The sequence below is a fragment of the Choloepus didactylus genome, chromosome 27 (genome assembly GCF_015220235.1).
Source record: "Choloepus didactylus isolate mChoDid1 chromosome 27, mChoDid1.pri, whole genome shotgun sequence".
Lineage (NCBI taxonomy): Eukaryota > Metazoa > Chordata > Mammalia > Pilosa > Megalonychidae > Choloepus > Choloepus didactylus.
In genome coordinates this window covers 1,952,143-1,969,460 of record NC_051333.1, presented here as the reverse complement: position 1 = coordinate 1,969,460, position 17,318 = coordinate 1,952,143, and the positions used below count along the sequence as shown (strand labels likewise).

General features: G+C 39.4%; 1 protein-coding gene across 1 annotated transcript; it reads left to right on the top strand.

The window, feature by feature from the left end:
* The first annotated feature begins 929 nt into the window (after positions 1–929).
* On the top strand, positions 930–17,318 carry ZNF471 (zinc finger protein 471). Its single transcript, XM_037818827.1, is given in 6 exon segments — positions 930–1,205; positions 3,165–3,263; positions 12,571–12,697; positions 14,179–14,274; positions 15,313–17,018; positions 17,020–17,318. Coding segments are annotated over 5 exon segments (2,121 nt in total). The 5' UTR covers positions 930–1,205; positions 3,165–3,230; the 3' UTR covers positions 17,179–17,318.

Here is a 17,318-nt window from a genome sequence, read left to right as displayed (position 1 = left end):
CAATATTAAGCTACACCCCCAACATTGTGTTAGCAGGAGTTCTGGGTTGTAGAATTATGGGTGATTCTCTCTTTTTGAGTACCTTACTGATTTTTTTGACAATAAACATTCTAATTCCCCCTACTCTTATTCTCCTTCCCTGCTTTATATCTTTCCATAGCCTTTGTCATTTGATTTACTATTTATTTAACTCACTCATTTGTAGTCTCTCTCTATCCACTTGCAAATAAGTTTTAAGAGAGCAGGGAATTATTTCTTTTTAAATCTTCGGCTGTAGCCCCTGAGTGACCTTTCCTTATTCGCTTTGACTTCCAGTTCAGGTATAATTCCACAGTTTTCTTAGCTTTCCATAATAGGGGCCATTTCCACTCCGGTAAGGGGCAGAACGGGGGATCAACCCCAGAAATCTGATTCCAAAGGTCGTCGTCTTATCCACAGCCTCAGAACAACAATAATAATGATGTTTCCATTTTGCCGGTGGAAATTTACTGATTTGCTGGAGTCACACAGATGGTGGAACACAGGTCTGGCTCCCGAGTCGCAGTTCTCACTGCCGCAAAGCTCAGTCCAGAGAAAAAAAATGACACCCCCACGGACTGGCAGAGAGGGCCGCACTCCGAGTGACACACCGCTAACAGATACGCCGGCACAAGCGCGCCAACACCAGCCCACCCAGGGCTCAGCCACAGCGCGCGCTTCTCCCGCACTAAGTCTTGGTAACTTAGGACGCTTCTGGTTTCCAAGGGGCGGGGTGAAGTAACGCATGCTACGCGCCTGCGCACTCTTCGGGTTGTACCGTCCGGGCGACCGAAACCGTGGACCACGCCCTTCACGTTATCACGTACACTGGAGGCACGCACGCTCGGACGCTTTGGTCTCCCCTCCCACTTCCTCTAAGCCCCACCCCGTTCCCCGCCTCATCCCTCGGACTCCGCGCCACTGGGAGAGGCGGCGCCTGCGCAGTCTGAGCCCGGGCGGGGACTCCCGAAGTCCTTCGGGGACCAGCGGCTGGTATCCGTATCCGGCCGGTGGGTCGCTCCGGGCGGCCGGGGAGCGGGAGCTGAGGCCCGGGCCGGGCCAGGCAGGGGAGCCGGGCCGCTCGACCCAGGGCCGTGGAGCCCCGGCCTGGGCGGCGCGGCGCCCTTCCTTGGGTCTGTAGGCCGCGGCCCGGACCCGGTTCCGAACTGCCGGGCATCTGGATCCGAGTGAGTGTGAGAGGCTCGTGAGTGCGAGGGAGACCGGTGGGTGAGCGAGGCGCCCGGGGTCGGGGTTTACGTCCGTGTGTGCGGGAGACACCGAGTCCAGGGAGCGAGGCCGCGGTGTGCTGGGGCGTGTGAGAGAGACCAGTGGACGGGAGGGAAATGAGCGTGCCTGCGTGTGGAGATCTGTGAGTGTGTGAGGCGCTCACAGCGCAAGAGGGAAGGTGTGTGAGTGTGTCAGAGAAGGACCAGGGAGTGTGGAAGATGAGCGAGTGTGTGTGTGTGTGTGTAAGAGACAGACCGGCCAGTGAGTGAGACCGAGGAGTGTGTGTGAGAAAGGACGGGGAGTACGGCAGAAATGGGTGTGCCTGTCCGTGAAAGACCGATGAGTGTGTGAGGCCCAGCATGACACGGGGGCCTGGTCTCTGTGTGCGTTTGTGAGACAGACAGACAGACACCCTGGACAGTGAGAGGCCGGTGGGTGTGAGAGACCAGGGTGTGCTGGTGTGTGTGAAAGAGAGATCACCGAGACTGTAGAATATGTGTGAGAAAAACCAGCGAGTGTGAAAGAAATGGGTGTGCTTGTTTGTGAAACATTAGCAAGGGTGTGAGGCTCCATGAGAGAGAGTGTGTGTGTGTGTGTGTGTGTGTGTATGAGAGAGAGTGAGAGAAAGATAGACTGGACTGTGAGAATCCAGCGAGTGTGAGAGACCAGGGAATGTTTGTGTGTCTGTGTGGGTGAGACCAGTGCCATGAATCTGGGTGTGTTTATGTGTCTGTGTGTGGGACGTGGTGTCTGAGGTGTGAGATTTAGGAGTGTGTATGTGTGTTGAGAGAGAGGCTGAGGGTTTGAGCTCTGTGTGTGTGTGTGTGTGAGAGAGCGATGGAATGTGAGAGACCAGGGTGTGTTTGTGTATCTGTGTGTGAGCGGGAGACTGGAAGGTGAGAGACCACCATGTTTGTGTGTTTGTGAGAGAGACAAAGGCTGGTGATTTGGTTGTGTGTGAGTCCAAAGTGGGCCACCCTGAGTGCTTTCCTCTGAGAGGCTGTGGGGTGGTAAACGTGCGTGTGTGAACACGCAGAGGTAAGGGACAGTGAACCCCGGGTGTGTATGTGAGATGTTTGTGTAGCACCACGTGTGCTTATACCCGTGGCCTCAGCGGGACCATGGGGTATGTGACTGCGCGGATGTGCCATCCCTTAGATGCTTGTGATGCTGTCCTCTGTGTGATCAGGAAGACTGTCGGATCTTACGTTAATGTTTGTGTGTCACCCTGTGTGTTTGTAACTGTGGCCCTGTGTGACTGGTGGGGGTGGGATTGGATTCTTTATAAGTGTGGCTGGTTGGGATTGTTTGTTGCCAGGATAAGAATCCTTGAGTAGAATTGGGACTGGAGGAATTAGGGCTCAGGGGACGCCCTCAGAGAGGACAGAGAAGGAGGGTGACAGAGAGGAGGGAGAAGAAAGGAGCTGAGGATGGACGTGAGAGTGAAGATGGCAGAATTGCATGCTGAAGGATCCATTGCCGCAGGGATGAAGTCCTGAGAAGGTGGAGGAGGAGGATATGCCTGGCCTCTGCTGGAGTTAGGAGTCATATTTACAAGCTTCAGGAGGAGAGACCCAGGAAAATAGAGGAAATAGTAACCATTTGGTTGGACTGTTTTGAAAACCAAGTGAGAGAATATAATCTAGAGTACCCAGTACATCTCTCTTACTATTTTTATTTGTAATAATAAATGGGAAGGTAATTTTTGAAAAAAGATGACATTTCGGGTCTTGAGTATAGGGGAAAGAGAGCTACAAATTATACCCCCTCAACAGACACAGGTTGCCTATACTCTCCCAGGTATGTGGGCAGGGAGACCAGAGGGAGCTGGGAGAAAGAAGGGGAAGACGGAGTCTAGGCTGCTGATCGGAGGAGTGCAGAGAGGGCCTGACCTCTCACTGTCCTTTCTCTGCCTCCAGCTTTGCCTCCCAGGACACTGTTGGTCTTCAAGAAAGAAAAAAAAAAACAGGAGGAGTAAAGCAAAAATGACTGTGGAACAGGTGAAGGCTGTGTCCCAGGTTAGTTGGTATTTCCCCTCTCCCCCATGAAAGTCAGTCCTGCTGTTTAGGACTTAGCGATTCTTTGTTTTCTTTTCTTTCTTTTTTTCATTTTAACAATATATTTTATTTGCCCCACCTGTTTTCTTTTGAAAATGCTGATTAACAGTCTTATCCAAGGGCTTGGTTCCCACTACTGCCAGAGGCTGCTGGCCTAAAACAACTCCAACTGCCTAGTGGGTTTGTGTGGCTGAATATAACCATAGGGAAGGTGGCAGACAGCCCTTTGTTCTCCCCCTGAACCCCCTCTTTCCCTCTTCCTGTCTCACATATATTTTTAATTCATTGTTAATATTTGTGAAAAGATTTGGTCTATGTTATGAAGATTATATGGAATAGACATATCTCAGTAACGGTGAGGTGAGCCCTAAAGTCATCATCCAAGTTCAGTGTTCATCTGTTACGCCTCTCCTGTTTGTAAAATGCATTGGGAATCATCCTTCTAACTGAATTTTTGCCCAAATATCAATTATATTCTTAAAATGAATTCTTAGGAGCTTTTCTTTACATTTAAATTATGAATTTCTAATCTCATTTGTTCACCTAAAAATATTATCCTACTCAATTTTTGGAAATTTTGTACATTCTAATAGATATATACACATAGCATAAAATTTAGAGGTTACAAAACCCCAGCCTTGCCTCCAGTTCTTAAGAGACTACTATTTTCTACTTCTTATGTCTCATTCATGGCTATTCTATGCCTTTGTGTGTAAAAGTACATATTTTTATTATAAACACGAATGCCAGCACATTATTCTATTCTCATCTTGGTTTTTCCACTTGGCAGTATATCTTGGGGAGCAGTTCATCATTTAGTACATGTATCTTTTTTTCAGATTTTATTGAGATATATTTGTTTATCATATATTCCATTCAAATTATACAATCACTATCTCACCATTTCTTCCACTAATTTGTGCAATCATTATCACACTCATTTTTAGACCACTTTCATTACTCAAAAAACAAAATTATGATAGACACACAAAAAAGAAAACCCAAAACACCCCATATCCTTTATCTCCCCCTATTATTGACCCCTAGTATTGGTTTGGTACACTGGTTACTGTTGATGAAAAGAATTTTAAGGTATTACTCTTAACTATAGCCCGTAGCTTGAAATAGGTGTTTTCCCCCACATGTCAGTCTATCATTAACTCTTTGTAAAAATGTCTTCATTTGTACCAGTTCATACAAATATGTATTTAAAGTTGTAGTGTTAATCAGTGTCATACACGACTCTAAACAACCCCTTTCAACGAAAATCACCTACAATGCAGCACTACTCCTTAAAGTCCCACTAACAAGCTACTCTTACCCCATATCTATTTCCATACATTTTAAGTTCAACCTCATTATACGTTCTGAATATATTATGTTACCACTCCCCCTTCTCTATCTTCTATTTCTAGGTATCCTATATTCTACATTTTAAGATTCTGAGTTTTCATACTCTAGTTAATTCATGTTAGTGAAATCATACAGTAGCTGTCCTTTCATGTCTGATTTATTTCACTCAGCATTATGTCCTTAAGATTCATCCATGGGATCTCATTCCTTCTTATTGCTGCGTAATATTCCATTGTATGTACATACACCACATTTTTTATCTTTTCATTTGTTGATGGGCATTTGGATTGTTTCCATCTTGTGGCAATTGTGAACAATGCCACTTTGGACATCGGTGTACAAATGTTTGTTCATGTCCCTGCCTTCACATCTTCTAGGTATATACCAAGTAGTGGAATTGCCAGGTTATATGGCAACCCAATATTTAGTTTTCTGAGGAACCACCAAACTGTCTTCCACAGCAGCCGTATCATTTTAAACTCCTAACAGCAGTGAATAAGTATTTCTATTTCTCCAACACTTGTAGTTTCCTGTTTGTTTAATAGCAGCCATTCTTATAGGTATGAGATGATATCTCATTGTTTTGAGTTGCATTTCCCTAATAGCTAATGAAAATAAACGTTTTTTTCATGTGCTTGTTAGCCATTTGTATTTCTTCGAGAGAGGTTTATTCCTATCTTTTGCCCATTTTATAGTGGGATTATTTGTCCTTTTATTGTTGAGTTTAGGATTTCTTTATGTATACTGGCTATCAAACCCTTATCAGATATATAGTTACCAAATATACTCTCCCATTAAGTTGACTGTCTTTTTACCCTTTTGACAAAGTCTTTTGAAGCACGGAAGTTTTCAGTCTTGAGGATTTCCCACTTATCTATTTTTATCTTTTGTTGCTTGCCCTTTGGATATAAAGTTTAAGATGCTGCCTCCTATAACTAAGTCTTGAAGATGTTTCCCTACGTTTTCTTCTAGGAGTTTTGTGTTACTGGCTGTTATATTTAGGTCTTTGATCTGCTTTGAGTTAATGTTGGTATGGGGTGCGAGGTAGATATCCTTTTTCATCCCTTTGGATGTGGATATCCAGTTCTCCTGGCACCATTTATTAAAGAGACTGTTTTGTCCTAGTTCGGTGGATTTGGGGGCCTTGTCAAAAATCAAATGACCATAGATCTGAGGATCTATTTCTGAACTCTCAATTTGATCAATATGTTTATCTTTGTGCCAGTACCCTTGACCACTGTGGCTTTATAATAAGCTTTAAAGTCAGGGAGTATAAGACCTCTCCCACTTCATTCTTCTTTTTCAGGATATTTTTGGTTATTCATGACCCCTTTCCCTTCCAAATAAATTTGATAACTTACTTTTCCAATTCTGCAAAGTAGGTTGTTGGAATTTTGATTGGTACTGCATTGAATCTGTAGATCAATTTGGGTAGAATTGACATCTTAATGATGTTTACCCTTCCTATCCATGAACACAAAAACCTATTTAGGTTTTCTTTGATTTCTTTAAGCAATGTTTTATAGTTCTCTGAGTACAGGTACTTTACATCCCTAGTTAATTTTATTGATTCTTTTTGTTGCTGTTTTGAATGGAGTTTTTTCTTAATTGCCTCCTAGGTTAGCTCATTCCTAGTGTATAGAAACACTACTGATGTTAGGGCATTGATCTTATGTCTTGCCACTTTGCTGAATTTGTTTATTAGCTCAAGAAGCTTTGTTGTAGATTTCTTGGGATTTTCCAAATATAGGATCATGTTGTCTGCAAATAATGAGAATTTTACTTCTTCCTTTCCAATTTGGGTGCCTTTTATTTCTTTTTCTTGCCTAATTGCTCTGGCTAGAACCTCAAGCACAATGTTGAATAACAGGGTGACAGTGGGTATTCTTGTCTCATTCCCGATCTCAGAGGGAAGGCTTTCAGTCTCTCCCATTGAGTACGATGTTGGCTGTGGGTTTTGCATATATGCTCTTTATCATATTGAGGAAGTTTCCTTCGATTCCTATCTTTTAAAGCGTTTTTATCAAGAAAGGGTGCTGAATCTTGTTGAATGCCTTTTCAGCATCAATTGATATGATCATGTGATTTTTCCCTTTCTATTTGTTAGTGTGATGTATTTCATTAATTGATTTTCTGGTTTTGAACCAGCCCTGCATGCCTGGAATAAACCCTACTTGGTCGTGGTGTATAATTCTTTTGAAGTGCCATTGTATTCGATTTGCGAGTATTTTGTTGAGAATTTTTGCATCTACATGAGAGATTGTCCTGCAGTTTTCCTTTCTTGTAGTATCTTTTCTAGGTTCTGGTATTAAAGTGATATTAACTTCATAGAATGAGTTAAGTAGTCTTCCATTTTCTTCAATTTTTTGGAAGAGTTTGAGCAGAAGTGGTATTAATTATTCTTGGAATGTTTGATAGAATTCCCCTGTGAAGCCATCTTGCCCTGGGCTTTTCTTTGTAGAAAGGTTGTTCATGACTGATTGAATCTCTTTACCTGTGATTGGTTTGTTGAGGTCTATTTCTTCTTGAGTCAGTATAGGATGTTCATTTGTATCTAACAAATTGTCCATTTCATCTAAGTTGCCTAGTTTGTTGGCATACAGTTGTATGTAGTATCCTCTTATGATCTTTTTTTATTTCCTTGGGATCTGTGGTAATGATCCCCCTCTCATTTCTGATTTAATTTATTTGCATCTTCTCTTTTTTTGACTTTGTCAATGTAGCTAAGGGTTTGTCAAATCTTGTTGATCTTTTCAAGGAACCAACTTTTGGTTTTATTGATTCTCCCTATGGTTTTTTTGTTCTCCAATTTATTTATTTCTGCTTTTATCTTTGTTATTTCTTTTCTTCTGTTTGCTTTAGGGTTGATTTGCTGCTTTTTTCTCTAGTTTCTTCAGTTGGTCAGTTAGGCCTTTGGTTTTAGCTCTTTCTTTGTTTTTAATGTAAGCATTTACAGCTATAAATTTTCCTCTCAACACTGCCTTTGCTGCATCCCATAAGTTGTGATATGTTATTGTGCCGGTTTGAGTGTACTGTGTCCCCCAAATGCCATTATCTTTGTGGTCTTGTGTGGGGCAGAAGTTTTGGTGTTGGTTAGATTTGCTTGGAGTGTGCCCCACCCAGCTGTGAGTGATGATTTTGATGAGATGTTCCCATGGAGGCATGGCCCCACCCATTCAGGGTGGGCCTTTATCAGTGGAGCTATATAACTGAGCTGACTTGGGGGGAGGGGGGGGAGGAAAGAGAGTGCAGCTGGGAGTGATGTTTTGAAGAGGAGCAAGCTTGCTAGAGAGGAATGTCCTGGGAGAAAGCCGTTTTAAGGCTGGAGCTTTGGAGCAGATGCCGGCTGCCTTCCCAGCTAACAGAGGTTTTCTGGAAGCCATTGGCCATCCTCTGGTGAAGGTGCCCGGTTGCTGATGTGTTGCCTTGGACACTCTGTGGCCTTAAGACTAACTGTGTCATGAAATAAACCCCCGTTTTATAAAAGCCTATCCATCTCTGGTATTTTGCATTCTGCAGCATTAGCAAACTAGAACAGTTGTATTCTCATTTTCGTGTGTCTCCAGATACTAATTTCTCTTGCAATTTCTTCTTTGACCCACTGATTGTTTAACAATGTGTTGTTTAACCTCCATAGGTTTATGAAAGTTCTGGGTCTTCAGTGGTTATTGATTTCCAACTTCATTCCATTGTTATCAGAGAACATGCTTTAAATAATTTCAATCTTTTTAAAATTATTAAGAACCTGTTTTGTGCCCCGGCATATGATCTGTCCTGGAGAATGTTCCATGAGCACTTGAGAAGAATGTATATCATGCTGTTTGGGGGTGCAGCGATCTATATATGTCTGTTAGGTCTAATTCATCTATTGTATTATTTAGGCTCACTGTTTCCTTGTTGATCCCCTAGTTGTTCTATCTATTGAAGAGAGTGATGTGTCGAAATCTCCCACTATTAATATTAACATCTATTGTTTTCTTCAGTTTTGCCATTGTTTGCCTCATGTATTTTGGGGCACCTGATCGGGGCGTAGGCATTTATGATTGTTATTTCTTCTTGGAGAATTATCCCTTTTATTAATACATAGTGTTTTTCCATATCTCTTGTAATATCTTTGCATTTAAAATTTATCTGATTTTAATATAGCTACTCTTGGTTTTTTTTGTTTGTTTGTTTATTGCTTACATGGAATTTCTGTTTCCATCCATTTAATTTCAACCTATTTGTATCTTTGGGTCTAAAGTGAATCTCTTGTAAATAATGTATAGATGGGTCATATTTTTTTTATCCATTCTGCCAGTCTATTTCTTTTTATTGGGGAGATTAATCCATTAACATTCAGTGTTATTACTGTAAAAGCTGTCCTTGCTTCATCCATTTTATCTCTTGGCTTTTATTTTTCAAACCTAGTACTTTTCTTTCTTTATCCTTTCAGTTACCTTACTGATAATCATCATTTCTATACTCTCCTCCCAGTCTTTCTCTCCTGTCTTTTTTCTTCAGCCAACAGTACTCCCTTTAGTATTTCTTACAGGGCAGGCAAACTCCCTCACTTTTGAAGGACAACTTACATACCACTACCTTCTCGCCTCTACGGTGCCGAACTCAAAATTTTCCTTTGTAGCTTTCATTTAGCTTATAAAATTCTTTTTAGGTGCGTTTAACGTCTTCAAGGTATAGGTGAACCACATTTTGTTTAACCCCCAGAGATGTTCCACAGTTTGCTTGTTTCCACGTCTTTGTTGTTACACACAGCTGCAGTAAATATTCTTGTACCTGCGCCTTTTCAAACATGTGAGAATATATCTGTAGGATAAATTCCTAGAAGAGAAATTGCTGGATCCACTTTTTAAATTTTTATAGACTCAAATTGTCCTTTGTAGCCGTTGTGCCATTTTACAGTCTCAGCTCCAGTGCATAAGCATGTGTTGTTTCTTCACAACTTGCGAATAGTATATCATCAGAATTGCAAATCTAATTAAATAAAAATTTCTATCTTACTATGCTTTAAATTGTGTGTCTCTTTTTAAAAATGAGTTTGAGCATCTTTTTGTATGCTTAGTCCTTAATCTCTTTTGTGTTTGCTTTTCTTTGAATTCTGTTAATGTAGACTCTTTGTTGGAGTATAACATACATGCAGAAAAATGTGCCTGTTATAAGTGTAAAGCTCAAGAAATTTTCACAAAGTGTGCACACTCATATTCCCAGCACTCAGTTCAAGAAATAGAGAAGTTCCATAGACCCAAAAAGCCCCCTCATTTTACATCCAGTCTCCACTTGGCCCTTCTCTTAACTGCTATCCTGACAAATTTAGTACTATAGGTGAGTTTTGCCTACTTTTAAACTGTATATAACAAAAATCATGATTTTTATGCTCATACTGGGATTCTTTCTCTCAGTATGCTATTTGTGAGATCAAATCCTTTCATTGTGTGTATTTGTGGTTCACAGCTATAGTTCATTATTTCTTATTGCTGTGGTAGTATTCCATTGTATTAGGATCACAATTTAGTTACTCCTGTCACTATTGATAAACACTTGGATTGTTTCCAGCTTTTGGCTTTTATGAAAAGTGCTGTTATGAACATTCTTTTATATGTCTTTGGGTGGCCAAATATACATAAATTTTTCTGTTGAGTATATACCCAGGAATGGAACTGATGGGTTATAAGGTGTGCTGTATGTTCAGCTTTTGTAGATACTATCAAAAAGTTTTGCTTTGTCTTTTTTGTTTTAGCCATTGTGGTGAATGTGTAGTAGTATCTGATAATTTGAAATCATATTTCCCTGATAACTAATGAAAATGAACATCGTTTTGTGTGTTTATTGGCCATTTGGAGATTTCCTTCTCTGAAGTGCCAATTCAAGTCTTTTTTGCATGGTTTTCTATTGGGTTATATGCTTTTTTCTTATTGATTCCTAGAAGTTTTTAAAAATATATTCTGAGTGCATCCTTTGTTGGATTCATATATAGCAAACAACTTTTTTCCATTCATGCCTTTTCAGTCTCGTAACGGTCTTTTGATGAAGCAAAGTTCTTCATTTCAATTTAGTTCAAATTCATCAAGTTTTTCCCTTCATGGTTAGCATTTTTTGTGTCCTGTTTAAGAATTCTTTTAGAACTACCCTCATAAAAAATCACAAAAATCAATTCTAAATGTATCAGAAACTTAACTGTTAAACTTAACATCTTCTGGAAGAAAATAGAGGAGAACACCTACACAATCTAGTGGTAGACAAAGAATTCTTAAACAGGACACAAAAAATGCTAACCATGAAGGGAAAAACTTGATGAATTTGAACTAAATTGAAATGAAGAACTTTGCTTCATCAAAAGACCGTTACGAGACTGAAAAGGCATGAATGGAAAAAAGTTATTTGCTATATATGAATCCAACAAAGGATGCACTCAGAATATATATTTTAATTTTTTTCCACATGGGTGTCTAGTCGATCTAGCCCCATTTATTGAAAAGAATATCCTTTCTCCACTGCCTTATGAATTCACTATTATTCTAATTCAAGTGACCCACTGCATATGTTTAGGCTTTTTTCTGGACTTCGTTCTGTTCCTTTGGTCAATTTGTCTACCCCTGTTTAATACCATACTATATTTGCTGTGCTTGTATGTAAGTATCATTAACTGGTGGTATGAGTCATTCAGCTTTGTTTTCTTCAAGATTGACTCAGCTGTGGTTCTATGGTGAATGTGTTATTTGAGCAGGGAGGGATGGGCAGCCAAAACACCTTTTTCCTTAACAGTGACCAAATTGTACCAAATACTGGGAAGAATGTGACCTATTTTGCTTGCACTGATAAATTAAGCTCATTTAGTTTTATAAGAATACATGAAATGCATGCTGGTTCTCAGCCATAATGGCTGTCTCAACTAACTAGAAGGTGAAAACCAGAACTCAGAATTTTAAGATTCATAGTGAATCTTAAAAATTCTTTTTATAACTTTAGTGAAACATACAGTGAACATTTTTCCATTCCATACATTGAATATTTTTGTATCATATCTTTGTCTTAAACTTAAGCATTAACTGTTTAAAAGCAAATTAAGAGGTTGTATTCATAGCCTTTTTGCATTGTCTTTATATAGCTAGTTACCCATGTCTTTGGGTTTAACTATTGAAATCAGGCACCAACAATTAAGATTTTTTTCCCAATGGAAATAAGCCTAAAGATAACAAATGTTCATAATATTTTTAAAAAGTTCTTACAACCTAATGGAGATTGTAACTAGACATAATTTTTCTCTTAGCATATTGGAAATTTTTCTTTAAGAAATTTAAAACCAAACTTATTCAGTTCCATTTTGGCATATTCTAAGTATGTGCTGATTTGTATACATACACAGTACAGTAGTTTGATGTGTTGCATCCTTATGCTGGGTGGTCATCATATTGCTTCCCAGCTCTCTTTGGTATGGCATACCTGTTCTTAATAGCATAGCATATGGGAAAATCACATTCTAAATGTATTCATTACTTTCATTGTATAAGAAAAAAATTAGCATCAATTTCTCCTTCCTGTCCGGCTACCATCTTCCTGTTGTAACTTGAGGATCGCATAGAGTACCATTTGAAAAATATTGATTTAGATAATGTTCTTTGTTATTTTTGAAGATTCAATCACAGGTCTGTCTCCTTCTTTGAAGCTCTTGCTTACTGCCCTGTGGCCACCCATCCATATATCCCCATACTTAGATAGTTTAGTATCATTGTATACAGTGCAATTTAACGTTTCAGTAAATACTATTTTGGGTTGGGATTTAATATTCTAATGTGTTTAATTTTCTTCTCCTCCAAGGACTATTTCTCACAAAAGTAATGACAACTTTACCATTCAATTCAGAGCTATTTGTGAACATGATCATTGTTTGATCAAGAATGTATTTGTGTCATTGCAGGACTTGGTGACATTCAAAGATGTGGCAATAGACTTTTCCCAGGATGAATGGGAATGGCTGAACCATGGTCAACGGAGTTTATACAGGAGTATGATGTTGGAGAACTATCGGAGCCTGGTATCTTTGGGTGAGTGTCCACCCCTCTCTCCAGCTCTACTTAATTCAGAATCTACCATTAGGGTCCCTTTAAAATTTTATTTATTATTAAAACCTTTTTTATTGCAAGTCAGATGGGAATCTAGGAAACAAAGGATACTCAGGATTGATGAAAATTTCAACTTTAGAAGCACTGAATTTGATGTGTTAGATGGGGTATCCCCATAGCTGTGCCCTTTAGGTCACTGGGAAGATAGGACTTGATGTGAATCTCATTGGTTTCCTGTGCCGCCTTCTTCCCTCTGTCGTACGGTATTGTTTTTGCAACTATAGCTAGCTGGATTACTATAAATTCAGAAGGATATCACTAGCACTGCAGGATTGTATCACTAATTATGAAAATGACAAGACCCTCTTAGGGAAACTAACATGGGCCCTTTTCTCAGCCCCAGAGTCACCTCATAAACTAGACTAGCTTTCTCTTCTCTAGATGCTCCTTTAGCAGGGCTTGGGGTTTACTGAGCTTCTTGAAACTGAACATTTATCTCTTTCACTAAATTGGGGAACATTTTGGCTATTATTTCTTCAAATATTTTTTTCTACTCTTTCTCCTCTTTCTCTTCTGGGACTTCAGTTACACCTTTGATATTATTCTCTAGGTAACTGAGGATTTATTCTGTTCATTTTTTTTTAATCTTTTTTTCCATGGTTTTCCGATTTCATAACTTCTATTGATTTATCTTCAAGTTCACTGACTTTCCTTGTCATCAACTCTTTCCTTGTCATCAACAACACTGAGTGTTGTTAGCCCATCCAGTGAATTTAAAAATTTTCAGATATTGTATTTTTCAGCACTAGAATTTCTATTTGGTTCTTTTTCATAGTTTCTGTTATCCTGCTGAGATTTGCTGTTCTTGTGCATTTATTACAAGCATATTTTCCTTAATATTCTTGAGTTTAGTTATAATAGCTGTTTTTAAATCTGTATGTGCTAATTCCAAATCTTTGTTACCACAGGTTGGGTCTCCACTGATGGTCTTTTCTTTTGAATGTGGTTCATGTTTTTGTCTTTCTTCTTTTTCCTGGTAATTTTGAATTTTATTCTGAACGTTATGAATACTATGTTGTAGAGATTCTGGATTCTGTTATATTTCTCTGAAGAGTGTTTTTTTGTTTTACTTTATTTTTAAATGAAGCAGTCAGCTAACTTGGCTCACATTTCAAACTCTGTCTCTAGGGGCCTTTTTAAAATTTATCACTTGCTGCTTCTGATGATCCTCCAAAAATGCTGGGCTGCATTTCTGCTCCCAATGCCTTAGAAACTAGTTGTTTAGTCCCTATTGAGTTGCATGTTGGCAGTTCCACTAGATTGTGCCAGAAGCTTCCTGTAGTCTGTCCTTCAAATGTGCTTCATTCCTTTAATCATTCTTATAATGTCATTCCATCAGAATTAACTTATAGTGTTGCAATACCCAAAACATGGCCAACTTTCATGTCTTTTTTCATATGCAGGACTTTGCATTTCTAAGCCATATGTGATCTCCTTATTGGAGCAAGGGAAAGACCCTTGGGAGGTGACAAGTGAGATGACAAGGGACCCATTCCCAGGTGAGTGTGGAAGAACCAGATAAGGGAATCAATTGTCGTAGATAATGGTTCAGTCATTTTCATAGGTGATACCTCCTCACTTATGCTTCGTAGAATCTCTTCTCAGACCTTCCATGCCTGGGGAGAAAACTGAAACTTTACTAGTTATCGTGGGTTCCCAAAATTTCTTTCTTTTTACTTGACTTCTCTGTAATAACTCATTTGCAAAAGTCTGAATACAACTCCTTTCCAGCCCCTTTTTCCCTTTGTCATGAAGACTCACTCATATAACCTCTGTGTTTCTTAAATCTTTTTTTACCTACAAAGGAGGTGTTTCTCGCAAATCAGAACATACCCTGGGGCTTTAAGTTTTTCATTGCTTTCCTGTTGCAAATAAGAAAATTCAAACTATATAAGCCCCTACATGATCAGCTCTTTCCTTACTCTCCAATCTCATCCTCTATCCCTTTTTAGCTCTTTTGCTATTCTTCAGGCCAGAGTTTTCTAAAGTATGTGAGTTACATTGATATGCTTCAAATGAGTTACGTTAAGATCACTTAAAAGGTAAAAGAGAAGCATTCTAGGCAGAGTCAACAGGAAATTTAAAAGCCTGAGACTGTCAAGAGTTCGGTAAGTTCCGAAAAAGTGATCAGTTGGCTACAGCAGTGCTTTTCAACTTTATCCTGTCAGGCACTCATTGAAATGGACACTTCCAAGGTCCATGAGGACAAAAGAATGATACTGTTTATGAACCAGAGATAATCAGACTTGGAACTCAGACTCTCCCTGGCCCCATCTGATCTCCCCAATGTTGTAAGATACAGTATCTTAACATATTTAATTACCTATATTTAAATGGTTTTCTTAATCATCTCTCCCATGTTCCTTTATTACCTCTCACTCTCTGGGGGCTCCTTGCACATTTTTTCATCCATATACATATCTGTAAATGATAGATATTGTGGGATTTATTATTTTTGAATCACCTGTTTTCACTAAATGTTTACTTTGTTATATTGCATGATAAAGAAAACATAATGCTTTTTTCATGTATTCCAGATTGGGAATCTATATATGAGACCCAAGAATTCTCTCTAAAGCAAGTTATATATGATGAAGTGTTAATGAAGAGAATTACAGGCTATGGCCTTGAGTATTCCACTTTCAGGAAAAATTGGAAATGTGAAGATATTTTTGAGAAACAGATGGAAAAGGAAGAGACATGCATCAGGCAAGAATTAATCACTCATAAAGAAATCCTCTTTAAGGAAACAGACCACAGATATAACAAATCTGGGAAATATGTCCATCTGGACAACAGAGAAGAGAGTGTTCATAATCGTAAGTCAGATAAGAAAAGATTCTCCAAAAATTCTTTGGTAATAAAACACAAGGGAGTCTATGCAGGGAAGAAACTTTTTAAATGCAGTGAATGTGAGAAAACCTTCACCCAAAGCTCATCCCTCACTGTTCATCAGAGAATTCATACTGGTGAAAAACCTTATGAATGTAAGGTATGTGGAAAAGCCTTTAATCAGAGTCAACACCTTGCTCAACATCAGAGAATACATACCGGAGAGAAACTCTTTGAATGTAAGGAATGTAGGAAAGCCTTCAGCCAAAATGTACACCTTATTCAACATCAAAGAATTCATACTGGAGAGAAACCCTATATATGTAAGGAGTGTAGAAAAGCCTTCAGCCAGCCTGCACACCTTGCTCAGCATCACAGAATTCATACTGGAGAGAAACCTTATAAATGTAATGAATGTGGGAAAGCCTTCAGTGATGGTTCATCTTTTGCTAGACATCAGAGATGTCACAGTGGCAAAAGACCCTACGAATGTATTGAATGTGGGAAAGCCTTCAGACAGAATACTTCCCTTATTCGTCACTGGAGGTATTATCATACTGGTGAGAAACCTTTTGATTGCATTGATTGTGGGAAAGCCTTTAGTGACCACATAGGACTTATTCAGCATAGGAGGATTCATACTGGAGAGAAACCTTACAAATGTAATGTGTGTGAAAAAACCTTTAGCTATGGTTCATCCCTTACTGTTCATCAGAGAATTCATACAGGAGAGAAACCTTATGAATGTGATATTTGTGGGAAAGCCTTTAGCCATCATGCATCACTCACTCAGCATCAGAGAGTACATTCTGGAGAGAAACCTTATGAATGTAAGGAATGTGGGAAAGCCTTTAGGCAGAGTATACACCTTGCTAGTCATTTGAGAATTCATACTGGTGAAAAACCCTACGAATGTAAGGAATGTGGAAAAGCTTTTAGCATCAGTTCACAGCTTGCTACTCATCAGAGAATTCATACTGGAGAGAAACCTTATGAATGTAGGGAATGTGGCAAATCTTTCAATCAGAGAGCACACCTTGCACAACATCAGAAAATTCATACTGGGGAGAAACCATATGAGTGTAAGGAATGTGGTAAAGCCTTCAGCCAAACTACTCGCCTTATTCAACATCAGAGAGTTCATACTGGAGAGAAGCCCTATAAATGTACTGAATGTGGAAAGGCTTTTAGCGATAGCTCATCCCGTGCCCAGCATCAAAGACTTCATACTGGCCAGAGGCCTTACGATTGTATTGAATGTGGGAAGGCATTCCGAACAAAGTCATCCCTTATTTGTCATCAAAGATGTCACACTGGAGAGAAACCTTATGAATGCAGTGTATGTGGGAAAGCCTTTAGCCACCGTCAGTCCCTTACTGTTCATCAGAGAATTCATTCTGGAGAAAAACCTTATGAATGTAAGGAATGTAGGAAAACCTTCAGCCAGATTGGGCACCTTAATCTACATAAAAGAATTCATACTGGAGAGAGATCTTATGAATGTAAAGAATGTGGAAAAGTCTTCAGACAGAGTGCACACCTTGCTCATCACCAGCGAGTTCATGCTGTAGAGTCACAGGCTTCCAGCTCTTTCTCCCCTCCTATATCACCGAGTCCTATAGACATATGTGCTAAATATTTCTGGAATTCTTCCACTTCTTTCAATTCCCATTCCCCTAGTCTAAAGCACAATTGTTTCAACTGGACTATT